Source organism: Microcaecilia unicolor, chromosome 6, assembly GCF_901765095.1.
Source record: "Microcaecilia unicolor chromosome 6, aMicUni1.1, whole genome shotgun sequence".
In the NCBI taxonomy this organism is placed as follows: Eukaryota; Metazoa; Chordata; class Amphibia; order Gymnophiona; family Siphonopidae; genus Microcaecilia; species Microcaecilia unicolor.
Window position 1 is genome coordinate 328,859,315 of NC_044036.1, and position 27,907 is coordinate 328,887,221.

At 44.5% G+C, this 27,907-nt stretch overlaps 1 protein-coding gene across 1 annotated transcript in view; it reads left to right on the forward strand.

Annotated features, from left to right (window-relative positions):
- CEP95 (centrosomal protein 95) overlaps nucleotides 1-20,587 on the forward strand; it is a 96,683-nt gene extending 76,096 nt beyond the window's left edge. Inside the window, exons 20-22 of the mRNA XM_030208432.1 lie at nucleotides 630-776; nucleotides 4,030-4,101; nucleotides 18,948-20,587. Of these exons, the coding sequence (XP_030064292.1) occupies nucleotides 630-776; nucleotides 4,030-4,101; nucleotides 18,948-19,124 (396 nt within the window). The 3' untranslated portion in view covers nucleotides 19,125-20,587. The remainder of the gene's footprint in view (nucleotides 1-629; nucleotides 777-4,029; nucleotides 4,102-18,947) is intronic.
- Nucleotides 20,588-27,907: the final 7,320 nt, after the last annotated feature.

The window sequence follows — 27,907 nt, forward strand, 5'->3', positions numbered from 1 at the left end:
CTTCCGAAGGGGCGGGGCAGCCGCACATGTCCTGCTTCCACTCGGAGGGCACAGAGAGAGAGGCGCAGGGGTGTGGAACTCGGACGACAGGGGGTGCATGGGACTCGGAGGGCAGGGGAGGAGGGGGAGGAGAGGGAGGGGGTCCTGGAACTGGAACGGCAGGGGGAGTCCTGGATCTTGAAGGGGAGGGGGGCCTGGAACGCGGAGGACAGGGAGGGAGGGAGGGAGGTAGGGGCCATGGAACTCTGAGGAGAGAGAGGGACGGACACGCGGGGGTGTGGAACTCCAAAGAGACCGAGGGAGGGAGAGCTGGAACTCCGAGGAGAGGGGAGCATTGAACTCTGAGGACAGGGAGGGGGGCCTGGAATTCACATGACAGGGAGGGAGGCAGGAGGCCAAGCTGCAACTGCGAGGAAAACCTTGCTAGCACCAGTTTCATTTCTATCAGAAACGTGCCTTTTTTTACTAGTTGTCTTATAATAGTTATTTCTATGGTGCATGGACTGTCACTTTTATTAATGTGTGTGTGTGTGTGTACACAGCACTGCTGTAGTAAGGGTGAATAGTGGTACTGGTTTGCACTCATTCTTTGGTTTGGTTTATATTTGCTCTTTTTTTTTTTTAAGTAGATGTTTAAGAACCTCTTTGAAGAAGGGTTAGAAATCCAGAAACAGAGACTCCGGGAGGTGAGACTGTACGCAAAAGAGAAGCGTGAAGCACAGAAGAAACGCTTTGAGGATGAGCTGCAGTCCATGGAGAATTATTATAAAGATCAGGTAAAGAGGAAGGACACAACCCATGTTAACAATTCTGAGGTAAAAGTGCTGCATCTCCCCCTCCCCATATCTGGTGGACCTGCCCAAAGGTTCAGCCTTATTGGACCTCCATTTTGGATATAATACAACAAGTGATACAGAATGGAGGAGTAGCCTAGTGGTTAGTGCAGAAGGCTTTGAGCCTGGCGAACTGGTTTTGATTCCCACTGCAGCTCCTTGTGATTCTGGGCAAGTCACTTAACCCTCCATTGCCCCAGGTACAAAATAAATACCTTTATATAATATGTAAACCGCTTTGCTTGTAACCACAGAAAAGCGGTATATCAAGTCCCATCCCCTTTCCCTGGAAAGGCAGAATACCGCTTACTTCATTGCAAGCCTTCGGAGGTCAAGGTTGGAACATCCTACATTGGCGATGCACCATGGCTGATAAGCTGGCCTTGGCACAATCTTGGAAACAACCCTCCTTGCCGCCTCTGTCTTGTATCATTCAAGAAATGGATTTTGTTTTTCAGATGTTGAGACTTTTATAAAATCTGGCATATATATGCGACTTGGAGATTCACACTAGATTAGGGTTCCCAGTGAAAGGAATAATAATGGGATATGATTTTTTTTTTCTAAATGTAATCTATTTACACCATACATAGGGCCAAATTCTTGATGTTAGGGCACCACTGCATTCCTGGGTGGGGAAGGGGGTTGGATTGTTCACCATGTTTTGCTGTGATGTTATAGCACTTCTGTTCTTTATGAATGCTTTAAAAAACAAACAAACCTGCCACCCCCTTCTCTCGGTACAGAGGGTGTCCCAGTTTGGTCACCTTCCTGCTTTCTTGCTTCACTGTCCAAACAGCCCCAGAAAGAGGGGACCCCCCCCCCCCCCCCCTTGTAATCACACTGTATATTCTGAGCTGGATACTCCTGCTCTAGAGTTTTAAAAAACATTTGGGAACTATAATGACAATTTCTAGTGGGTGCCTAAAATAGAGTAGCAAAAAAAAAAAAGTATTTTTCCAAATGCATAGGAAGGCTGATCCTTTCTTAAAAATCACAAAACTGCAGCCCTCACACTGATATACAAAGTGTAAAGCAATTTGAAGCAAAAATAGAGGGTAGGGGGTGGGGCTGTTATGCTGATGAGGTTCAAAAACTCTTAAGTAGGGTAAAAATAAATGATGGCGAGATGGGGGAGAAACAGGAAGGTAATCTAAGAATAAGATCCAAAAGGGATCACACCGCATGTGCACTCATGGAGAGAAAGTATATTCAGGTGGAAAAAGCGAGAACTGTATTCAGGTGGAAAAATCTTCTCATGTTAGGAGAGAACAGTTTTGAGACCAGGGTAAATTCCTTGCCCTTATACTTTATTTACTTACAGTCAAAATAAGTATTTTTGGTTTCTCGTGTTACCTGCTTTCTCCATCCTGTCTCTCTTGAGCCTCAGTATCACTTTGCTGAGCTCAGGATTATATCGGGTCCTAAATGTTAGGCACAAAGTTGATACTACCTATAATGGAGTAGATGATGACAGATAAAAGACCTGAATGGTCCATCCATGTAAGATTTTTTTTCCCCAGTATTTCTGCGCTATGCTTTTAAATATAGTTGTCAAACTTCTTTGGTAGTTATGGCATTTTTATCTTGTGATAAATAACATCTGTCATTTAACACCTCAGCACCATCCCTCATAACTACTCTGGACTCTTAAACTGGCAACCTCCCATCCACCCATTAAGTTCCCACTTGCCTCTTGGGTAACTATCTCATGCTGACCTGTGCTCTGATACTGAGACTCCCTAAGAAGTCAGGGACTCCACAGGTCTAGCACTTTTACCTACAGGCCAAATACAAAAACAAGTTCTGGGATCACTGACCAGCCACAAAAACAGGGCTAGCAAAGGAAACCGTTTTCAATTCACTGTTAAAAAATCTTTTTTAGTAAAAATGTTTATTTCCTTGTTTGTTGGCTGCTGTCACGGAACGCCTAGCACCCACCTGGGTCTAACCCTGCGGCCACCTGGAGGGTCTTTCCCCAGCACTACTCAGGTCCACCTGCACCTGCCGCTTGTGCTATGTACTAGCACCCACCTCCCACCAACTGGGTCTCGCTTGCCTCTAGGTGAGTCTCCCACTCTCAATTTATTCCCTGATGATTTCTAGGTTACTGAGGCCACACTCTCAGGGGTCCCACAGTTCCTAGAAAACACCCACAGTTCTAAACCACAAACCATCAGTCCAGGACAACAGAGCCAATAAATTAATAAGGTTTATGTCATGAAATTAGAACAGTGAAACATATAAAACAGATGGAAAAGTAACAGGAAATAACAACTGAATAACAATCAATATTAAAACTGTCTAACCACTTCGTCACTACCTGGGTAGTGCCTGGGAAGCTTCAGGAAATTAATTGCTCACAAGCCTTGAACAGGGTCTTGGGACAGAAATTTTTACCTCTGTGCTCCTATACTGAGACTAAAAATTACCTCACAGCTCAGGCGGGAAAAAACGGTCACTTCTGTAGCAGCTTTAGAAAACAAAAAGTCACCTTCTGGCACTGGGGAACAAATGTCATACATTCACATAAGTCCCCTGTTTCATCACAGCTGCTGATTATTAACGGCCTAAGTAAAATAAACACTACCTACTTAAGATTTACTGTGACTAAACAGTGTAGGAGGAAGCTCTCTGGTAGAAGACTACAGGATAGTCTTCAGGAGTGGAATGGGGCCCTCATCCAGTCTGGTTGGTTGTTCTGCTCACTCAGGACTGGAGGCCACTAGGTTCTAGGTTAGGCCCCTCTAGAACTGGTACTAGACAACCAATGGTAGTCCAGGATGCAAGCTTTCCATCCAATCCCAATGCAGCATGTCACAACTTTACAACTTCTGGAGGATACTGGGAAACTGCTGCCCTTGCTTCATTCTGCCTCATTCTTGCAAGGGTAAGAACAATACCTACAGGTTAGTCGAAGGGACAGGAGATAGGCTGCCCATCGGTTCAAAGATTGCAAGGTAAAGGAAGATTTTTACTCAGGGAAACAAAAGGGTCTCTCTGCACATAAATTCTCTGTTTTACCATAAAGATGGCAGTATGAAAGAAAATGGACAATTGGTTAGCTACCTTGACCTAATTATAATTCCTTACTTGTAGATTACAATCATTATTCATGCTATCATGAAACAGCAGCTCTGACGTTTTATTTATTTATTTATTTTTTTAACATTAAGATGTCTTATTGCCTTCACAGTTCTCAATGCTAGCGGAAGCTGTGTCGCAGGAACGGAAAGAGATCCACACCAGAGAAAAAGCGCAGGCCAAAGTAAGCCTACTTTCTTTGTGTAGTGTTGGATGAAGTAGTGTAGTCACTGTATTAATTCACTTGCTGTGACAATGTCCTTTTTAGGGTGAGCAGACCAAAAGGTAAATTCAGAGCAATCCAGGACTGAAAGACATTTGAATAAGTTAACGGATTTAGAATTCCTTCTGACAGGGATGGTCTTCCACCGCAGGCTTTTATCACGGGTTTCCTAAGATGCTGTGAAAAAAACCATAATAGAAAAAACTCCCTAAAGGGAGAAAAAAATTATTATAGCCAACAGAGCAATCTTAGACTATAAAAATATAGCTTAAGCAAAACTCCATTCAGTTAATATCATCTAGTCACTGAAAAACTATAAATACTACGCACAATGAAAAATTGAAAAATAGACTTACTTATTTATTTATGGTTCATTTATACCCCACAGTTTCCCACAATTGCAGGCACAATGTGGCTTACTTGAATTACAAAAGTAGAGAAGTACAACACATGAATTTTACAGCAGAATAAGGAGAGAACACTAACAACAATTAGGGTGACTAAACAGCAGAATAATTAATGGAGTAAGTTTTTTTCAAAAAGGAACGTTTTCAACGTCTACTTGAAAAGGTGATGATCAGATTGAGATTTTAGGTTCAGAGGTAAAGCATTCCAAGTCTTCGGGCTGGAGTAGTGAAAAGTAGAGGCAAAAAGAAGCTTGTATTTGACACCCCGGCAAGACGGATAATGAAGTTGGAGATAGGTGCGGGCTGTGTTGATGGCATTTCTAGGTGGGAGGTCTATTAGAGGAATCATGTATTCCGGAGCTAGACCGTAGATAATTTTATGCGTTAAGGTGCAGATCGAGACGTAGAGGTTGCGCGGGAACCATGCGCGATTTGCCCAGGATGAGTCTTGCAGCAGTGTTCTGGGCAGTCTGGAACTTTCGCAGTAGTTGCTCCTGGCAGCCTGCGTAAATCCCGCTGCAGTAGTCAAGGTGAGAGAACTAACCAGTGAACAAGTGTGCGGATGAGCTCTCTGGTGAGACAAAACCTAATGCGCCGCAGTCTCCACATTGCGTAGAACATCCGCTTGGTGACCGCTCGCGCTTGCAAATCCAGTTGAAGGTAAGGGTCCAGCTCAACACCTAGAAGTTTTAAGCTCTTTGAAAGCAAAAGTCCTGAATCATTCATAACAATACTTGTCCCATCTCACAGTAACACAGGTCAATCCTCGTTCCTCGATAAGGTACCCCCTTGTTTCATTTTCTGCGTCAATATAGATTGTGGCGGTTATACTTATGTTTCTGCTGTTCAACATTTTTAATTTTTGGAAAGCTGCCATCTTTTCCTCTGACCTGCTTATTCCATTTGGACCTAAGGTAAGGAGTGGTTAACTCAGTACTCAAAAAGAAAACTAAGCAAGAAATTTGTTAGCCTAATAAAAATATTACTTTCAATACAGAGAAATCATTCATGATCACGGTACAGGGTCTTGAACATTGGAACTCCCTATCACAACATTTGTGGCAGCATTCTTCTCCAGCCCAATTTAAGGCTGCCCTCAAAACTTTCCTGTTTCAAGATGCGTTTTCCTAAACTCTACTGCTCTGAGAACCAGGGGCGTATCTGGACTCTAGCAGTAGGGGGGGCCAGGGCCAGAGGGAGGGGGCACATTTAGCCCCCCCCCCCCTGCCACCAACGACTCTCTCCACCTCCTCTCCCGCCGCCAACCCTCCCCCGCTGACGTTGTTTACCTTTGCTGGCGGGGACCCCAACCCCCGCCAGCCGCCGAGGTCTTCAAAGTTCTTGTTCGTCGTCCTCCGTGGCCATGCTGTACGCTGCTGATTCGGAGTCTGACGTCGCACCACGTTGTACGCGCATACAACGTGATGCGATGTCAGACACTCCGAATCAACAGGGTACAGCATGGCCACGGAGGACGACGAACAAGAACTTTGAAGACCTCGGCGGCTGGCGGGGGTTGGGGTCCCCCGCCAGCTGAAGAATTATTTTTAAAAGCAGGCGGAAGCGGACCTCGGCTGGCGGGGGTTGGGGTCCCCCGCCAGCAAAGGTAAACATTAGTGGGGGAGGGTTGGCGGCGGGAGGGGGGCCAGGGCGAAATCTGCGGGGGCCCAGGCCCCTGTGGCCCCATGCAGATACGCCCCTGCTGAGAACTTTCCTTAAACTCAGCTCTTTTTCACTTCACTCACTGGTGACTGGGCACAGCCAGTTGTGGAGTCTTGGAATACAGGAACACTAACCTTCTATGTCCTGTTTCCCTCCCCCTCTCCAAATTAAAAATTCTAGTTCTGCCCTCTTTCCCTATCGTGCGTTGTTGACTTTTTGATTGCTTTGTCTTCCCTCGCTTTTAGACTGTAAGCTTCCCAGATGGCATATACTGTTGAGCGGGATAAAAATTTTTTAATAAAACTTGAAACTTCCATAGTGTCCCTCTGGACCGGCACAGATGGGTTATACGCTTTGACCAGCAGATGGAGACTGAGAACAGACTGGTTTCCTGAGGACTGCACAGCCCACTTATAGGCTCACTTGAAGCTCAGTTTGTTCTCAGTCTCAGCAGAGGGGAGGAGTGGTAAGCCTGTGCATTCGGTTACTTGTGGGCTCTGCGATTTCTTTTTTTTTGTCTTGAGTTTTCTTCTTGGGGCTACTGGGTAAGAGAAAACACTCCCTCTCTTTATTAAAAAAAAAAAAAAACAACAACAAAGAAAAACCAGAGAAAAAAACACCAGAGGTAGTTTTGGGTTTTGCTTCCCTCTTGTCTGCCTGTCGGATAGGGGTTGAGGCCCGTGGGGGTCTCTTTCTCCCTGGGGGGTGTTAAACCAAATCCAGGTGGCCGGGTCCCTCCCTCCACTTGGACCCTGCTGCGGGTACCTTTTGGTTTGTGAGCCTTAGCTGTCTGGCTCTGTCTTCGGGCAGACCGGCAGTTTGGACTGTGGGGTCTGCCTTGCTGCTAATTTCTGGCCTGAGTGTCAATTAAAAAATAAAGTTTCGCCAGAGGTTTACTGCAGAGAAGCCGCATGTTTATTAAAAAAAAAAAAAAAAAGTTTTTTTTGTTTGTTCCCCCCCCCCTTCGGTGGTTGTTTTCTTGCTGCTCCCATGCTTTTCCGGGGAGTTGCGGAGTTCCCATGTTTGTTTTTCTTTGGCAGTGATGGCTTAGTGCCTCAAGCATTACGCAGTTTGCCAGTGCTAGGGGGTAGATGTGGCAGGACAGTGTGGCCTGTGCGCAGCTCCAGAGCCAGGATGTGGGGAGTCCAGGCAGGAGGCTGCACTGACTCCAGTGTCCAGGGTTTCAGTGGAATTATCCTCGTTTTTGACGGGAACTTCTGCCATTTTGGCCCCAGCGTCTGGCCTTGATCTCCCTCCGTGCTTGGAGCTGTTTTCTGCCCCGGAGTCTCTGCCCTTCGGCCCGACACCGCCAGGTGCTTCAGGGGTTGATTTTTTTCCCCGGAATTTGTTTTGGTCATGTACAAGGCCTTTTGCCTGAAGCAGGCTGGAGCTGCTGCACAGAAGGGAGTTGTGCTGCAGGGAGACTCCTCTTTCTTCTCCCCTTCTAAATGCAAGCATAGGGAAGGAGGAGGAAGAGAAATTCCTGGACTGTGCTTCTCAGGGGTCGGAGACTTTTTACCTGGCTGGTCTGAGAAGGAAGACCTAGGGATCAGGAGTAGCCGGGGGGGGGGGGGGGGGGGGGGAAGGGACAACTCCTTGAAGGAGGAGCTGCCTCTTGGGGATAATGCCTCTGTTGTCCATATTTTCTATTGAGAAGAGCTGCATGAACTGAGTTCCCAGGTGTCTTCCGTGCTGTTGTTCAAGGAGTCTCTCCCGGAGGCTTCTCAGACGGTGAATCCCTTGCTTAAGGGGGTTCGCAGATCCTCCCATTCTTTCCCCATGTACCAGGACATTTCGGCTGTTGTCCAAGTGCAATGGGCTTCTCCCGACGCCCTTTTTCAGGTTATGAACTCCATGGTTCGCCTTTATCCCATTCCAGAGCAGGATTGAGAGTCCTTGCATCCCCCCACGGTGGACACTGTGGTCTCCCTCTACGTGGCCTGATGAGACGCAGTCTGCCCGTGGATGGTGGCTCTGCCCTTAGGGGACCCCAGGATCGTCAACTGGAAGCGCTGCTCAAGCATAGTTTCGATGTGGCTGCCTTGGCTGTTCAGGCAGCTGTTTGCGGCGGTTTGTTAGCCCGGGTGTGATTTCGTTGGGCAGAGTCAGATGAGTTGGTCCTTAGTGGATCAGGAGGACACCAAATTGGAGATGGGTGCCTCTTTGTGTCTTGGCTCCAGGGCTGGTCATCAGATGCAGCATCCAAATCTAAACTGAGCAAGTTTCCCTTCCGAGGCTCCCTGTTGTTTGACGAGGATCTGGATAAGTTGGTCAAAAGTCTAGGGAAGACTTCGGAGGATAGACCTTGTCCGGTGGGAAGAGGTTTGTCTGGGAAATATAGTCTTAGGGAGGCTTATTGCTACAGGCCAGGTAGAGTGGTCCTCAGTATAGCCGTTTCTTTCAGAGAGTACAGCCCTTTCGGAGGAGAAGTGGGCCTCCGGACCTTTGGCGGCTGGCTCTGGCAGACCTGCACAATGAAGGTGTTGGTGTCCAGTCCTTGGTTCCCGTAGGGGCAAGGCTGTGGGAATTCTACCAGGAGTGGACCCGGATAACCTCAGATCTGTGGGATGATAGGATTATCAGTAGTAAAGATCACATGGTGTAGTCTACGGAAGGGAAGGGGGGGTGAGAAGGAAGGATGGTAGGGAAAGGGATAAGGGAGATATAGGTAGGGAAGGCGGCCGCTGATATGTATGGTTTCAATAATAGTTGAAATAATACGGACGAGGCTGAAATACAAACTCAACAGCAGGAATGGGGATGTACATGTTAAAAGTTTGATGATGATAATGGTTTGTTGCACTTCACTAGATAAGGTATATGTTGAATTTATGTGTATATATTGGTGATTGTGCATATGTAATGTTGAATTCAATAAAAACGTTGAAACATAACCTCAGATCTGTGAGTGCTCGAGGTGATTCGTGATGTCTTTACGCTGGAGATTACCCGCCCCTTGCTGGTCGCCTTCGTGGTGTCTCCTTGCAGGGCCCCTTGAAAAGTACGAGTGGTTTGACAGATCCTGCGTCGGGTGGCGGCCTTAAAGGTGGGGATTCCTATCTCTGAGAGGGAATGGGACACAGGTCGTTATTCCATCTATTTTGTGGTCCCCAAGAAAAGAGGGTTCCTACCAGCCTATTCTAGATCTCAAAGGTCTTGCTGTTCAGGTCCTTTCCTTTCACATGGCGAGTTCCTGTCAGCTTTGGATCTGATGGAGGCGTACCTTCATATCCCTATTCGCCTGGCTCATCAGCTTTTCCTTCGCTTTGTCGTTTTGGGGAAGCATTATCCGTTTTGTACGCTCCCCTTTGGTCTGGCAACGGCTCCCCATACCTTTTCCAAGGTGATGGTGGTAGTGGCAGCTGCTCTTCGCAAAGAGGGCATTTTGGTGCACCTGTATCCAGACGATTGGCTCATCCAAGCAAAGCCTTACCAGGAGAGTGTGCGGACTATGGCCCGGGTGGTGTACGTGGGCGGGTAGTCAGTCTGGACAGGAGTCATCTTTAGTAATCCCAGACCTTGGAGTATTTAGGAATTTGTTTCGATAAGCACTGGCAGAGTTTTTCTCCAAGAGGCCAGGATTCAAAAACTCCAGTTGCAGGTCCGGTCTCTTTTGAACTTCCAGTGCTCAAGGGCCAAAGATTACTTGCAAGTGCTTGGCTCCATGGCAGCCTCTTTGGAGGTGGTACGGTGAGCCAGGGCTCACATGCAGCCCTTTCAGTGGGTACTTCTATCCCACTGGTCTCCCCAGTTGCACTCCCTGGAGGATCGCCTCCCTCTGCGTGGCCTGGTTAGACGCAGTCTGCATTGGTGGATGGTTTAGAATCATCTTGTCAGGAGGCATGAGTCTGGATTCCCCACAGTGGACTGTTGGGATTCAGCCCCGTACCAGCCTTCTTGCAGGTGGTCAGGGCTAGTGTATCCTGTTCCTCCTGTTTGGCACCAGCCTCGGTCTGGGGATCAAGGTGGTGAAATTGGATGGAGATTTTGATTTCCTTTTGGAGTGGTTTTTTGTTTTTGTTTAGTCCTCTGGGTCATCGGCTTTGCTAGATGTAAACTGGTTTCCCGAGGACTGCACAGCCCACTTACAGGCTCACTTGAAGCTCAGTTTGTTCTCGGTCTCTATTTGCTGGTCGGAATGCATAACCCATCTATGCCAGTCTAGAGGGACTAAAGGAAAGCCAGTTAGCAGGTAAGATCTAATTGCTCTTTTTGGGGTGTGTAGATACAAGGGGATTTGGCTTGCCTTATTGTCCTTCCAGAGCAATCTAGACACATGGATTTATACTCTTACTAGCAGGTGGAGACTAAGAAACACAGGTTTATGTTTAAATGTGTTTATTAAAAGACAAAATAGTACAGTTTGTAGGGCTATAGTCAAAATACATTTTAAGAATATTAACTACAAAACATACAATTAATAGCCTCCAACAGTTTCGCCAGTTTTCTCTTTACTTTGAATCTCCCCTTTTCCCCCCATCTTCCCTCCCCCCCTCCCTCCCGTCCCTCCCGTCTCTAAAGAGCAATTATGGATACGGAGGCAAAGAGTCACTATCTAGCTTAGCCTCTTATGGAGCTATCACACACAAACTTATGTTTGATTTACAAAACCTGCCAGTGCTGCCAAATCAGGCCATGTCGGTTAGCTTCCAGAGGTCAATTCCTTTTAAAATTCTTAATCTCTAGGGCTTCGAGGATTCTAGACAAGCACCTCATTAATTTGTACTTTTTCTCTTACATCATTTCCCTCTGTTACCACGCCATGGAAAACACCTCCATTCAACCTTTAAGAATTCAAAATCCTACTTCTAGCCACCTCTGTTAATGAATCCCAAAAAGGGGCCCATGTTTGGCAGAAAGACTCTCCTCTGGGTGAGGCCAGGTCGCCCACCGCTCTTCGTTCCAAAGAGCACAAAAAAATCATTCTCGCTCGCCATTGAGACAGGGTTGGTGAGTCTGGCGTTATCCATAATTGCAAGATAACCTTCTTACCCAGTAAAACCGTTTTTTTTAAGAAACGGGCGCAACCCTATAGGTGGTCTTTGTACCAAGTGAAATTTATGGAATAGTAGCTGAGGCTTTTTCCGCCATGTAACCCTCCACATTTCCGACACATGACAACACACTTGCGTCCAAAATCTGGCTATTCGGGGACAAGCCCAGAACATGTGGCCCAGCCCCGCTGGAGAGTGACCACACTTCTTACATCTATCTTCCTGACCTACATGCGCCCTCCATGCTCTATGTGGAGAAAAAAACATTCGAGACAGGAATTTATAGGCCGTTTCTTGCAGCGCCACGCTTTCAGAGATTTTGGGTAAATCCAGAAAGCATGCCTTCAAGTGATCAGATTTAACGTTCACAGGTAGTTCTTTATTCCATTGCCTTGCCAATTGTTCGTAATCAATCTCACCTAATTGCTCACGTAGTTCCGAATGGTAATATTTTAAAGGGACTGACCCTTGAGCATCCAAAGCTAAAAGAGACATCAGTCGGCTCCATATTTGGGGACTCAAATATGCAGGTGGAATAGATCGTAAATAATGTCTTAGTTGGAAGGAGGCAAAAAAATCTTTTCTAAGTACCCCAAATTCTCTGTCTAATTCTTCAGTAGTTTTTAAAATACCCTCTTCTGAGTATAAGTGATGTATATAGCTAATCCCCCGTGTTTCCCACTCTAGGAAAAGTTTAGCCGAGCTCCCCGGGGGGAAGTGGTTGTTGCCTCTTATCGGCAATAGTGGAGTGCAAGTTGTAGAAAAAACAAATTTACGGCCCAGCCAACGCCAGGTTTGTCTTAATGGAGACACCACTGATGTGAAATACCGGGGTGTGTTTACTGCCCCTGGCGTAGCATGTAGCCATGCACTAAAGTGTCGGGGGGAGAACACCATGGTCTCTATACTAGTACACGAAAAGAAACTAGTGCCACGAAACCAATCAGAGAGGTGGCGCATATTACTTGCCACAGAGAATAACTTTAGATTTAAGAGTCCCAATCCCCCCTTAGCTCTAGAGAGATATAATTTAGAGACTGGCAACCTTTGCTTCTTCCCCTGCCATAAATATTTGGTCATTACCCTCGTCAACGTCTGATCATCCTTATGTTTAAGGAACAAAGGAAGCACTTGCAATACATAAACCCATTTTGGGACCAGAATCATGTTATAGAGGGCTATCCGCCCCATCAAGGATAGGGGTAAAGTCGTCCATGTTTGCAAAGTCTGTCTAGTTTTCAGTTTAAGGGGTTCTATGTTTTGGCTATAAAGGGTGTTCAGATCGGCTGTCAGCCATATGCCAAGATATTTCAATTTATCCTCTGCCCATGTTAATGGAAATGCCCCCTCCCAGGTCGAACGTATCCGTGTCTGGACTGGCAGAGCCATAGACTTACTCCTATTCAGGGTAAGGCCCGAGTAGAAGCCAAACTCCTCCAGAATTCCAAATAAATACAGGAGAGAGGATTGGGGTTTTGTTATAGTTACTAATATATCATCTGCAAAAGCTAAAGTTTTGAGCTCCCGCGAGTGTAAGTTAATCCCCCGCACATCTGGGTCTCTTTGGATAGTGCATAACAATGGTTCAAGGTATAACAAAAATAAGAGTGGTGAGAGGGGGCAACCCTGTCTCGTGCCACATGCTATTGTAAAGGGGTTTGATTTCATACCATTAATCAATAATGACGCTTTTGGATTAGTGTATAGCGTTACAATAGCATTAAATATCCACCCTCGGATGCCAATATAATCAAGGACAGAAAAAAGGTAATCCCATCTCACCTTGTCAAAAGCCTTTTCGGCATCTAAGCTAACTAGCAGCAACGGTTCGTTCTTGGTAAGGCTCTGTGCAATGGCTAAACAGGCCTTCCTGACATTGTGACAAGGGTGTCTACCCCGCACAAACCCCACTTGACCCTCTCCCACTAATTTTGGTATTAGAGGGGATAAGCGTTCCGAGATGATCTTCGCTAAGATCTTTAAATCAACATTTATAAGAGATATAGGTCTATATGAACCTGGATTTTCTGGTGGTTTGCCCTCTTTTGGAATTAGGGTTATCAAGGCTTCATTAGACTCTCGCCTAAATCCCCCACCTTCAATGGATTCCTCAAAAAAATCAAGAAGCGGGCCACCCACTTGTGGAAAAAGCAATTGATAGTACTCAGCACCAAATCCATCCGGACCCGGAGCTGACCCACGTTTTAATGATTTCACTACTCTTTGCAGCTCCTTGGCCCTGATAGGCATATTTAATTGTTCTAGCACTTCAGGGTTCAGACGTGGCATTCCAGAGTCTGCCAAGTAATCTGTTATGGACGGACCGAGTGGCGCCTCCGGGGCTTTGTATAGGTTTGCATAATATTGTTCCAATAATCTGACTACTTCCTCTGAGTTGTTTATTTGTCTACCCTCTGCATCTCGAAGTGTTGGTATAAACCTATTTCCCCCCCAGGTCTTATTCAGGCGGGCCAACAATTTCCCAGATTTATTACCATGTTTGTGGAAAGAGAAAGATCTATAAAAAAATTGTTTCTTTGTTCTCTCATGGATCATTGTATTAAGGGCTGCCAGAGAGGCCAGCATAACCTCCCTGGACTCTTTCGAGGGGCGTGCTATGTGTGCCCGTTTCGCTGCTTGATACGCTACTTCCAATTGTTTCACTCCCTTTGCCAATCTCTTTGAACGAGCACACATATAAGCGATTATATCCCCACGAATCACTGCTTTGGAGGTCTCCCAGAACAATCTAGCTTCCCCCGCATGGCCCCCATTCGTGTCAAGGAAATAAGACCATCTTTGTTTCAAGTAATCCTGGAAGTCTGCGTCCTCTGCCAGATATCCAGGAAACCTCCAAACTTGGTGACGTAAACTAGTTGCTCCCACTTCCAGTTCAATCCAAATCATTGCATGATCTGAGATTTCCATTACTCCTATCTCTGCACGTGGTACTTGAGGAAACAAGACTGAGGATATTAATATATAGTCTATTCTCGACCATGAGCTATGTGCTCTGGATAAATGCGTATAGTCTTTAGATGTAGGGTGGGTTAACCTCCATGGGTCTATAAGATCTAAAGCGGTACTCAAATACCCCAATCCTTTGCCCCTCCCAAACATTGGGCTTGTTTGCGGTCCAGAGCGGTCTTGGAGCCCATCCATGACTTGATTAAAGTCTCCTGCCACTATCCATGGGCTATGACCATATTGGATTCCTAGCCGAACCAGGTGTTGGAAAAAGGAATGGTCATATACATTTGGGCCATAAACATTAAGTAGGAAAACTTCTTGTCCCATTATGTTTAGCTGTAAAAGTATATATCTGCCCTCCCTATCTTTACAAATTAACTTTGATGTGCATTGCATATTTTTATGAATTAGAATTGCCACCCCTCCTTTTTTGCTGCCCGAAGATGCAAAATAACATTCTCCCACCCAACGTTGTCTAAGCTTTTGGTGCTCAACGTCCGTTAATTTAGTTTCCTGAAGGCATGCTATTCCAGCTTTGTGGCGCTGCAACGCTGTCAAAATCTTTGTGCGTTTTATTGGGGAGGAGATACCCGATACATTCCATGAAATCAATCGGGGGGTTGGTGGCCTAGCCATCCTTTAAATAACTTGGTAACATAAATTAGACAACTTCCATATTCTTAGAGCTCCCGGGTGCCCAGCCCCCACCCAGCAGCCTAGTTTGTGTAACAGAGGTGGCCTACAGTCCTTTCCCAGTAACTTCCCATTCCTATCCGCCTCAGCATTGCAGCAGGTTTCACCCAAGCTTTGCACTTTTCCAGGTCCTTGCTGTAAAGATAACATTTGCTCCAATCGACAGGACTCCATAATCCAACATAAACAGTGTCTAGTTTTGTGCTTCTCCCTTCCCCCCTCCCCCCCCCCCCACCATGCAAATCTAATCTCAATTCTACCCTGCTCTCCCATGACATCCCTACCCTCCCCCCTTAGACCTACCCTCTTCCCTACTCTATTCCCCATTTAGTCGCACCTGGGCCTACGTCACCAGACGCAACCCAAATTAGCCGCGTCCGGTGAGGGGTCAATAGGTGCCAACAAAGCCTCGTTCTCCGTCATTTTTAAATATCAACAAATTTCTGAACTTCCCTCCACCCTCTCCAAACCCCCAAACAACCGGGTTATACATCTCTCATAAAGCTTAGAGCACTTGCGAGCCAAATGACTCTAGTTCACTTATCATCGTTCCAGTCTTAGAATTGGCTCTCCAGCATCTGGGTGCCGCCAGTTTTACATCTTGCGTCCATTCTTCTGCACAACTGGGCCACTCGAACCCACAAACCAAGTGATCAACAAAATTCCAAACAGCCAACCTGTCAATCTCGATAATTGTAATCCAACAGGTGTTTTAATCACCTCCAGCCTTTCATGATGATCTCTCCGTAAAGCTGTTTTAATCAGTCTGCTGGCCCTGCTACCTGCTTATTCAGCCATTCCACGGCTACTTCTGGTTTATTAAAGGCTTTCCAGACTCCATTATCCATGATTTTTAAAGTCGCTGGGTATTGTAACATAAATCTGTGTTTCTTCTCCACCAGACTCGTGCAAACTGTCGAAAACGCCCGCCGCTGCATTGACAAGGCCGCGGAGTAATCCTGGAAAACACGGATGACTGCGCCATCATACTTAGTGGAGTCTCTGCATCCTTTATATGCCCGCAAAACGGCTGCTTTTTGTGAATAGTCGTGAAACTTTGCTATGATCACCCTCGGGCGCTGTTCTCTTGCTGGTCTAGGTCCCACGCGGTGGGCCCGCTCAAGACGTATTTGCCTCCCCTCTCTTGCTTCGGGAAAGTTCGCTTGCAACCAAGTTTCAAGAGTAGTTTTCAAATTGGCTTCTGATAAGGATTCCGCAAAGCCCACAAAGCGGAGGTTGTCTCGTCTTGATCTATTCTCCAAGTCCTCGATTCTCTCTGTATAATCTTGTATCAGGCGGGACAATCGTTCTAGTTCACCCGAACTTTCCTGGTGCCCCTCCTCCACCTCTGCCACCCGGGCTTCCAGCTCGCCCGTGCGCCGCGAGAGTTCCGAGGTCACCGCCGTTATGCCTGCTATTTGTGTCGATAACTGATCAAATTGTGGGGCTAATGCTTGCACAACTGCCTCCGTAAGCTCCGGTATGAGCGTCTCACCATTCTGGCTGGAAGGAAAATGTGCCGGCGAAACCGGCGCCATGTTGGATTCGACAGCTTTTGTTTTGTCTTCCTTTTTCTTTCCACTTTTCGCCGTTTGAGCCATCAGAGATCTCGTAATATACTTGTCCATATATTAAGAAAGCTGTTTTGCGCAGTTGGGGAGATTTTCAAGGGCGGGGATCGCCAGTTAAGTTGCTTTTTGAACGAGGCTTTGAGCAGCTAGAGTAGAGCACGTCTTCTGCCGCTCACTGCATCACGTGACCCCCCGAGAAACACAGGTTTATAGTTCAAGCATTTTTTATTACTTTTTTTTTCCTATTTATTTATTTTTTTAGAAAAGCCAAGAACAACAAAACAAAATAGAACACATGCATATACAGTGGGAAACAGTTACAACCAGTAACGTAGGAATCTAGTTTGGCCTATACATATAGTATACTTGTCCATTACAACACTTCATACCTGCAATAGAGACAAATGGTGTTTATGAAAACATATGAATAGCCATAGTGGGTCAGAGTAGTGGTCCATCTAGCCCAGTATTCTGTTTCCAACAGTGGCCAACCCAGGTCACAAGTACCTGGCAGAAACCCAAGTAGCAACAACATTCCATGCTACCAATCTCAGGGCAAGCAGTGGCTTCCCCATGTCTGTCTCAGTACAAACCTTTTTTAAACCCAGATACGCTAGCTGCTGTTATCATATCCCCTGAGAATGAATTCCACAGCTTAACTATTCTTCTGAGTGAAAAAAATACTTCCTTCTATTTGTTTTAAAAGTATTTCCATGTAACTTTGTTGAGTGTACTTTTTGAAAGGAAAAAAAACCTTGAGTATTGTGTTCAGTTCTGGTTGCTGTATCTCAAAAAAAGTTATAGCGAAGTTTAGAAAAGGTTCAAAGAAGAGTTACCAAAATGATAAAGGGGATGGAACGCCTCTCATACGAGGAAAGGCTCTTCAGCTTGGAAAAGAGAAGGCTGAGGGGAAGGTAATGATGGGGTTCTAGAAAATCCTGAATGATGTAGGTGAAGTGAAGTAGAAATACTTTCCAAAACAAATAGGAGGAAATATTTTTTTCACATAACGAATAGTTAAGCTCTGGAATTCATTGATGGAGGATGTGGTAACAGCGATTAGCATATCTGGGTTTAAGAAAAGTTTGGACAAGTTCCTGGAGGAAAAGTCCATAGTCTGCTATTGAGATAGACATGAGGAAGCTACTGCTTGCCCTAGGATTGGTAGCATGGAATGTTGCTACTGTTTGAGTTTTTGCCAGGTACTTGTGACCTAGGTTGGCCACTGTTGGAAACAGGATACTGGGCTAGATGGACCTTTGGTCTGATCCAGTATGGATATTTTTATGTTAGTATTTCTCAGTCTCCAGCAGATAGCAGGATGTAGGCTTGTGCAGTCTGGCTAGTGTTGGAGCATTGTCATCAGGAGCATTCAGTCCTAGGAGTTGATATCCCAGTAAGGTAAGGGATCAAGAGGGCTTGGATTAGCAGTGCAGGGTTTGGTTGCTATGGGCTGCAATATCTACTCATTCCAACGTTTCTGCTCCTGCCTGCTTGAGTGGTCCTAGGATATAGGCAGCAATGCCTGTTATTTCTCTTCCCTGTCTTGGGGGGAGAGCCAAGAGTGCTGGCACAAGACATTTTAATTTAAACTAATTTCTGCAAGCAAATGGAGACAGAAGGTCTGTGTGCTATTAGTTTGCTGGCTGGCCTCCATTCAGGTGAGTCTTCAAGATTTTCCAAGCTGCTTCAGACTGCTAAGGAGATCAAGGCAAGGTAGGGCAGGCCAAGCACAACCAGAGCTCCACAGCCACTGTCAGCTTTCGCTCTTTTTTTAGCAGATAGGAGACGGTGGGAAGAAGACCTAGACATAACTGCAATCTTTCACTGAACTGACTAACCTCTTTGCCATTAATGAACAAGCATTACCACTTCAATCTTAATGTAGAATAGGATCTCTCCATAGTCGATGACCTAATGTATGTTACAATCCAATCTATTACTCAGGAACCTTCGTGCATTACCATAATATATTCTTCCTTACCATGTATACGTGCACATGATATATAATCTATACCATGATCTGTTCCATGTATGTTATGTTCCATGCATGTTACCATGTATGTATGCACCTTAATGCAATACCATTTGTAATTCTGTTACCCGGAAATGGCAACTGCCATTACAGCAAATGTAAGCCACATTGAGCCTGCAAATTGGTGGGAAAATGTGGGATACAAATGCTACAAATAAATAAATAATCGGAGTGTCTTAGTGATCTTTGATTTTTAAGGCGGTCAGGTCTTGACCCAATTCACATTATTCCAATGCCCTCTTGATAGTGGATTTAAGGGTTACGTTCTTAGCTGCTTTGTTACGAAATACTAGCTAGCTGTGGACTGTGCAGGATTTTTATAGGGTGATGTCACACGAGTGGCTCTCAGTCTCCATCTGTTGCTGAAAAAGTGTAAAACCTCATGTCTGTAAGGGCCTCAAGGAAAGAATTATCAGGTGAGCCCTAATTTCACCATTCAGCTCTTAAAATAATCTTATCTAATCCATCCATTTAGACACTTCAAAAACTGAGAAGAGAGCTGAGAGCAAAGATGGAAAAGGAAATCCAGGAGCTGCAACAATTGATCACCAAAAGCAACGATGACACATTCTACTGTGAACTAGAAGCAGAACGGCTGAAGCGGAAAGTACAAATGGCTTCATTTTATCACAGCAAAACCCATCTCTCCTAAAACAATTCAGGATGACAGAGCACGGAAGCAGTAGTTCAAAACTTGCTGGCCGGTAGTTATGGTACTCCTGGCTGTTACTTTAGTAAAATCAGTATTGTTGGGTTAAAAGGCAGATGAGGGTGACCATTTATTACTGATTTTGCAGTAATAAGATCGTCCTCTGTCCCGCTTAGAAAAGCTTTAACAGTCAGTTTATCCCCTGGAGGTGGTGTGCTTAGGCCTGGGAAGGGAAGAAAAATGACCCTGCTGCTCAGGAACGTTGCTGACTTGCTTAAATTAACAACAGATGATGGGTTAACCCAACGTTAAGCTTCAATCTAATAGCCATCAATTTAATTTAAAAACCTTTTTAAGTTCTACCTCTACCGTAAAACTTGAGCAGCACTGCAGCAAACGCTTACATTTTATTCTCGCTTTTAATTGTTATGCACCCATTTTAATTCAGTAATCTACCAACCAATCATGATGTGATTCTAAAAATTATTACACCAATCTCCTGCGTTAAATGATTAGGAAATTTTAAAAGCTCAATAGTGATTTACACTTTAGGGTAGGGCATCCCAATCCTGGCCCGGGGCCCCCAGAGCAATTCAGGTTTTCAGGATATCCATAGTAAATATGACGTCCTTACGCAGATTCTAATTCATAGAGATGACTGGCTCAGTTGTAGCACTATTTCATAAACTTCTTTGCCTAGAGGCATGAGTGCAAGTCGGCACTGAAGTCTTTGAAAGCACCACCTTTTCCAGTAACTAAACTGTTCCAAAGCAATGATATGCGCCAATAGTGCCTGACCCCTGTCTGTACGCCCTGTAAAGTGGGATTATAAAGTGGAACTGCAGAGAGAGAGAGATTGGAAAAGGGTGTTTTTAACCTAATACAGATAGTGGGAGATGCAGCAAGATGGGGGTTATATTGGCTAGATTAGCAGTTTAAGGCCAGACTTAAAGAGGGAATACATGGCTGCAAGTCATGTTTATCTGAAATAGTATCTTCTGGCCAAAGTTTTAACTCCCCCACCCCCCAAAGTTGATGGAGAGAAACCACTGAAAGTTGTGTGGTCCAACTGTATATTGGCACCATTGTCCAAACATTGTTAATTTAAGATTTGGATTTAACCGAAAGAGTGCAACAGTGCATGTGGCATCAGCTTCAAGGTGAGTTGTTTATTAGCGTGGAATATTTTCATTTGAAATCCCATCTTTTGTGGGGGCATGCACTATTTCAGATGTGTCCGCTTTTCCACTCCTAAAGTCTGGCATCACTTGTTTCTGTTGTAGTGATACTATGTAACAAGTAAATTAATTTGTTTCTCTTTATAGGCAGTCCATGTGTCTTATTAGTCTGAATTGCAATTTTTATGTGGCTGCAGTGTTACCTGTACAACTTCAAATAACACTGAAAATTGTCTTGTTTCTAATAAATTATTTAATAGAGATTTCATTAAAGTAAATGACTTTTCATTTTGTTGTAATTTTTTTTTGAAGTACTTTTAATATTTTTGCACATATAAAGTCGTGGCTTATACTCATTTATCATTATTTTCAAATAAATATACAAGTCAAGCTACTTGTTACAGAAAAATGGAAGGAAACAATCTGCAAGAAAAAGTATCGGATGCCAAAACAAAACCCATTACTTCTTAGACCATTATACCTAAAGGAGGAGTTGCAATATGACAAAAGGTTAATTAAAGAGGAAAGCAAAAAGAATACTATGAGATACACCATACTATAACTTAGTCGCCTCGCCTGCTAATACTATTTGATAGTGAAAAAGTATATTGCACTCTCAAATACTTAACAAATCACTTGCAGGGATAAGCTCGCAAAACCAACGCTCCCAAAGGCAATACCTCCTGCCACAATTCTAAAAATGCTTTCCTATGATCTTGAGTCTGTTTAGTCACATTTGGGTAGATCCCAGACCTTCTTCCCACAAAAAGACAAAAAAAAAAGTCAGAGTTATGAAAATATAATCTCATGACAGCATTAAGATCTTGTTTAAAAACAAAAGAGGCTGGTCATTGTCACAAGCTCAGAATTTCAGTCAAAGTTTCTAGCAAAGCTGACATAACCAAATTCCCTTGTTCCTCTTGTAGCATAACATCTCTTGGGTCACAGAAGACTTAAAAGGTATATAATAAATTTTGTTCAGTGGAGGAAATGATTCCTGGGAAAGTTTCAGGACTTCCAGTAACTATTTTGTGATGCAATCAACTGGTGAAACCCCAGGTGATTTTTGGGAAATTCAGAAGGGAAAATACAACCTTTTATTGAAGTTTTCAACTTGCTCAGTCTTTCTATGAATTACTTTTTCTGCTTTAAGAATAAAAAATGTATCTTACAAAGCTTTAACATTAGTCTTAATAGAGCAGAGCCTTAGATAGTTTGTCAAACTTATCCACTAGAGCAGATATTTCCCTCGTGGATTTTTCAAATCCAACTTCTGAAGAACTTTCCAAATGTTCTCCAGTGACAGCACCTGCTGAGGACTCGGATAATTGCTGCACATGCAGCCAGGCTCAGATATTACTCTCATCCTGATTAAGATGAGCAGCAAAACCACCCTCAGCACGGGGTTGCTCACAAGTGACTTCTGCATGGTCAGCTTCTATCATCACTGTTGGTTCAGGAGGAGGCTGTGGTCCAGCACGTTCTGTGGGTGATAAGGTGACATCTTGGCCAAAATCGGGGGGGGGGGGGGGGGGGGGGGGGGGGAATTCTCCACCCACCACTATCGCTGGACCCTATGCTGTGGTTCAAGATGTGAGGGTATTCATTGCATACTGCGTAATCGGCTGTTGCAGTGGAGCGGAGGTCCGGGTGGCAAAAAAGGAACTTCCCGGACAACACTTTTGTTCTTTTAGTGTGTAGCATAGCTTCAAAGACAAAAGTATTACCAGCAACAGGTAAAAGATCATTTCCACAACTTTGCCCATGCCACCATCTTGGCCACACGCCTTCACTGAATACTCATTTTTACATTTTGATTTATAGGGGTTACGGTTTATATGTGTTCCTGGTTCCATAAATGTGCAGTGGACCAGGCAATGTGAAGCTTATCACAACACAAAGGCAGCGCAAAAATTGTACGCAAACTTTGAGTGGTTAAATTGTACTATTAAACAGAATAGTTGGGAGGAGGAACATGAGTGGCACATGCATAAAGGTTTTGCGCTAAGTGCGGCCCTTGTGTGTATGACAAAACAACAGAAGTATCAGCACCTAAATGTGTGCTTTCAGTTTTAGAGTGCAGTGAACCATGCAGTGTAAAGATTTAACATAATGATGCAGTTTATTGATGTAATTAATGTGAATCCAATGTTATCATAGTCATCATCACAGGATGAAAATCCTTCTGAAACATCACAATCCATAAAATGTGCCACTAGAAACTTTTCTAATGCAGGATCAGTTTTTTTTGCCACAATTCCTCTTCGGAGTTGTATTCGTATTCATCAGACAAAGGTAGGTTATCAACAAGAATCCACACCTTTTTTTGAACCAACTGTTTGGGGCTTGATGACATCCAATGCAGCCAATATCTATTTGCACAGGTTCTGCACTGCTGCTTCCTGAAGGGATTGAACGAGCGAATACCAGTTGACATCCATCTTAAATGGATGGTTTACAGCAACAACAGCTGAAGCTTACACAAGTGAGAGCCCCAATTATTGTGGCACTATTTATTTTATTGAATCAGCTTTGTGTGCTTGAATAGAACTTCAAAATTACAAGACATTTTTGTATAAAACATGTACGAGGACATACATGAAATGATTTCTCAACCCATTCCTTCAGGATGTCTCTGTTCATCCAACCTTTATTGCATACAACCTTGCCACCTTTCACAAATATTTCATGTGGCATGGTAATTAATGAATTTAAAACAATCAGGGCTCCAGATGTTTGCCATTAGCAGTACCTTAGCTACAGGTACTGTGAACCTAGTCCTTTTGTTGTAATCAAGAGAGTTTTGTTTTCCTTATTCAGCCACAGTTCATGGAACAGGAATATCAAACCATAGAGGGACATAGTAGATGACGGCAGAAAAAGACCTGCACGGTCCATCCAGTCTGCCCAACAAGATAAACTCATATGTGCTACTTTTTGTGTATACCTTACCTTGATTTGTACCTGTCCTTTTCAGGGCACAGACCGTGTCAGTCTGCCCAGCACTATCCCCGCCTCCCAACCACATGCCCCTCTTACCACCACCGGTTCTGGCACAGACCGTATAAGTCTGCCCAGCACTATCCCCGCCTCCCACCACCGGCTCTGGCACAGACCATATAAGTCTGCCCAGCACTATCCCTGCCTCCCAACCACCACCTCTGGCACAGACTGTATAAGTCTGCCCGGCATTTTCCCCGCCTCCCAACTACCAGCCCCAGCACAGACCGTGTAAGTCTGCCCAGCAGTATCCCCGCCTTCCACCACTGGCTCTACCACCCAATCTCGGCTAAGCTCCTGAGGATCCATTCCTTCTGAACAGGATTCCTTTATGTTTATCCCACACATGTTTGAATTCCATTACCGTTATTAATTATGCTGCTATATGCAAAGATATTATCACTACATTCTTTGAACAAATTCACAAAATGCAAAGGTCTTCTCCACAGACAGCAGGCTTTATATTCTCACAAGTGGGCAATGCTGACTTTCGTCACCTGGTCCAGGATTTACAAAAATAAAAACAGAGCTTTATAGAGCATGTGCCTTCTCACTTGCAGTGCAAGTGTGGTCTCAGTTTTACGCTACAGCAAAAATAAAGTAAAAATGACAAAGGAGACTCCAAGGGGAGGTGGGAGGGATTGTGTGAATATAAAGCCTGATGTCCTCAAAGAACACCTGCTACAGGTAAGTACCTTCACTTTCTCTAAGGACAAACAGGCTTATAGATTCTCACAAGTGGGGAATTCCTAGCATCCAGGCTCATCAAAACAAACATTGGGCAATTGGGTCTCGTAACACAACGGCAAGGACATAACACAGATTAACCTGAAACTAGATACAGAATCATGGTTCTGTGGTCTTGCTTCAGTTTCAACAAAGTCTTTCTCACTAGAGGTACGGGAGGATACACATACAGAAGACCCTGCCCCCAACGTAGGAAGAAGGTAGCCAACGCTAGTGTCATGGGCCTGAAGCCTGGAACAGAACTGAGGGACCTTGTGGTTGATCTGAGTGGCAAAAAGATCCAACGAGGGGTTGCCCCACACTCAGAAGATCTTGCAGGCTATGCCCATATTGAGAGACCACTCATGCAGTTGTATTATCCTGCTTAGGCTGTTGGCCAGGGTATTGTTTTTGCCCACCAGGTAAGTGCGTACTCAATTTCACTAAAAGGAGCGTGCAGGACGTGAGGGAAAGACAGAGTAGGGTAGGCTCACCTCACAGAATGCTGCATCCACTGTCAGTCCTATAAAGATGCTGCTTTTAACTCTTAACCCCTATTCACTTGGTCAGAACCCTTATTTTATCATCCTCACTTTAATATTCCCTTATCTCTTGTTTGTCCTGTTTGTCTGCCCTAATTAGATTGTAAGCTCTGTCGAGCAGGGACTCTCTCTTCATGTTCAAGTGTACAGCGCTGTGTACATCTAGTAGCATTTTAGAAATAAGTAGTAGCATACTGCTCACACCGACCCCACAGCCTTCCCTCTGATGTATTCCCACCTATGCGGAAACAGGAAGTTGCATCAGAGAGAAGGCTATAGGGCCAACATGAGCAGTATTAGTTGCTCCTTCAGAAAATCTGCTATTTAAAAGGTATGGGGGGGGAGGGGGAGGGGGAGTTTGAGAGACCTTATGGCATGTAGGAAAGAGAAGGCGAGACCAAATCACTTGTGAAACAAGGCAGAGTTTTGCCCACCCATCTTGGGCCCAGGCCCACCCCTGGAGGCACCTAACAGAGGTCCATTTATAAGCTGTGGTAATCACTAGGATATACTTACTACAGGCTGTGCTCAGACAAGTTCCTAATCTGTACATGCTACCTGCAAGCTAAAAAAAATATTTATTTTTCTGCACAGGGAGCAGGTCTACACCGATCATCTAGCACAGCTACATTACTGCAGGCTACCTACTTTGTACAGGATGAGCAGGCAACCCCTTATTGCTTACCAAATAAGTGCTAACATGTTAATGTTATTTTAATAGCAATATTAGCACATGACAGAAAGCAGGCATATAATCTCTGCAGAAACAGCAGAAGTTGTCCAAGGAAGGAGGAACAACCAATGGTGCACAAGATCCAAAAGGCATGTAAACTAAATGATGTATCCCAGAGTCAATGGGGGGAACTCAAGCCAGCCAAACACTTTTGACTGGGCCTGGGTAGTACTGTACAAACAGCAAAGGTATCTCATTTTAATCATCTACCAGAGCAGAGTAATTCAGGTTACATGGCTTTTTGATGCTCTATTGAAGAATCTGATGACACCTGCTGCAGGCAATTGCCGGGTCAGGTCTTTCTTCAGTAAACTATCTTGTGTACATAAGTTGCTCCTCCCTCCTGAGACCATTTCTGCTGTTGTTGTTTGACATTAGCACATGCCCATTAATGTACAAAAAAAAAAAAAGGATCATCCATTTTAGTGCTGTGGTTAAAATGGCCTCAGGGTGTGGGGAACCCCCCCCCCCCCCACATAAGGGCACATTAAGGCCACTTTCTGCTATAGCTTAGTAAAAGGACCCCAAAGTTTGGCAGTTGGATCTGGCTGAAACTCTTCCCCACTTCTGCCTAAATTTAGATTCCTAAACCATGAGCAAGAAGGTTCTTAACTAGATACATCTCAATTGCATGCCAAAAGCTTAGTGAAAACAAGTGTTAATCTAGATACTCAACTAATTAAGGCCACAGGTGACTTTGATGAAATTCATTTTGCAACCTACCCTGTCTTTCCTCTAGTCACCAAAATCCCAGCAAACCACTCATTTTAATGCATGTTCCTTTAAAACATAAATGTTTATAAGCAGAGTTCAGCTGCAACTTGGTTCACATGAGCATACAAGCCCATGGCTCACTTGCCTCCTTCATTGGTCCCTTTTCTCAAACATTTAATTTTCTCTAAATATTTAAATGTAAGGCACTTAACTGGATCTCATTTCATAATACTAATGATTGAAACAGGATTTGGCACAGTGTATTAGTGAGGTGTTTATTTGGGTATGAATATTTACTGTTAGATTAATGCAGTTCTTCATGGAAAATCAGTATTAACTCCAATTTATAAATTTCAGTGATTCTGGACCACACCCTGAGGCAGCAATAATGAAACATGGTGCATGTTACTGGTTTAGCATCTGGATCCTGCACATTACTAAGGGCTAAGTGTTTACTTTGCTTGCTTTAAATATTTAAAGTAAATTAAAACTTAAATGTTAGGCGAAAAGGGACTGAGGAGAAGGCAGGTGAGTCACTGCTGTGGTCTGCTTATAAAAATTTGTTTTAAAGGAACCTACATTAAAATGCGTGGTTTGCTGGGATTTTGATGAATGAGAGATATTTCCCTACATTAGAAGATTGATCTTTATGTGTGTTTCCTCCATGCACTTCGGCAGCACAACACAGCTACTTAAAGCATAGAAACAGTGAACATTATTTTAAACACTGATGCTGTGACATTGCAAACAGCATACAATTTATTGCTCAACTTCAGCGTGTGTACATATAAAGTTAGTTTTAGATCTCTGTATACAAGTGTTATTGTTAAAGCTCACAGAACAGCTGAGAGTAATGCTAAAAAAAACACTCTGTAATAAATACAAATATAATGGAAATGAGAAAACAAAATGTTTTAAAAAGACCGGGGGTGAGGGGAGGAATAAAAACCTGTTGTGCTGAATATCAAATGAAACCCAGAACTTTGGGGATTTGATGGAAGCCAACACAATTGATTGTGTTAATGATACCAGCTTGTACCTGCACCCAACTGCTGAAGTTCACAGGCTGAAGCTGCTAGTAAAGCCATCTGACATGTGCATAAATAAGTCAGAGGATCTAAGCCTTTAAATGGCACAGTGCAGTTGTATCAGCAGAGCAGAAGCTACACACAAAGGTAGCATTGTGAAAAACAATATATGGAACCTGATCAACACTAAGGTAAAATTATGTATCATACCTGATAATTTTCTTTCCATTAATCATAGCTGATCAATCCATAGACTGGTGGGTTGTGTCCATCTACCAGCAGGTGGAGATAGAGAGCAAACTTTTGCCTCCCTATATGTGGTCATGTGCTGCCGGAAACTCCTCAGTATGTCGATATCAAAGCTCCATCCGCAGGACTCAGCACTTAGAGAATTACACCCACGAAGGGACACTCTGCCCAGCTCACCACCGCCGAAACGGGGGAGGGGAATTAACCCAGCTCATCCCCACACAGTGGGGGGGGGGAAATCCGTCCAGCTCATCCCCGCGGAGCGGGGGAGGGACACCACACCCGCCGATGCGGGGGGATCTGGCTTATCCTGCAACCGCGGGAGGAGCTGACTGACCCTAACACCGCCGAAGCGGGAGGGGTACAAAGCTGCCCTACAGCCGCACGAAGCGGGAGGGGAGTGCCGGCAGAATTTAAATCTCAATCCAGCCCCGTAAAACGGAGGGGAGAGGAATGCAGCAGCTCACTGTAACACAAACTCGTCTCAACTCTTGAAGAATCCAAGTAAAAAAACTTGAACACGAAGTCTTTCTGAAGTAACTGAAGACTAAACTTGAACCTGAAATGCAACCAGAATAAAAACAGTACAGATATCTGGGAGGGGCTATGGATTGAT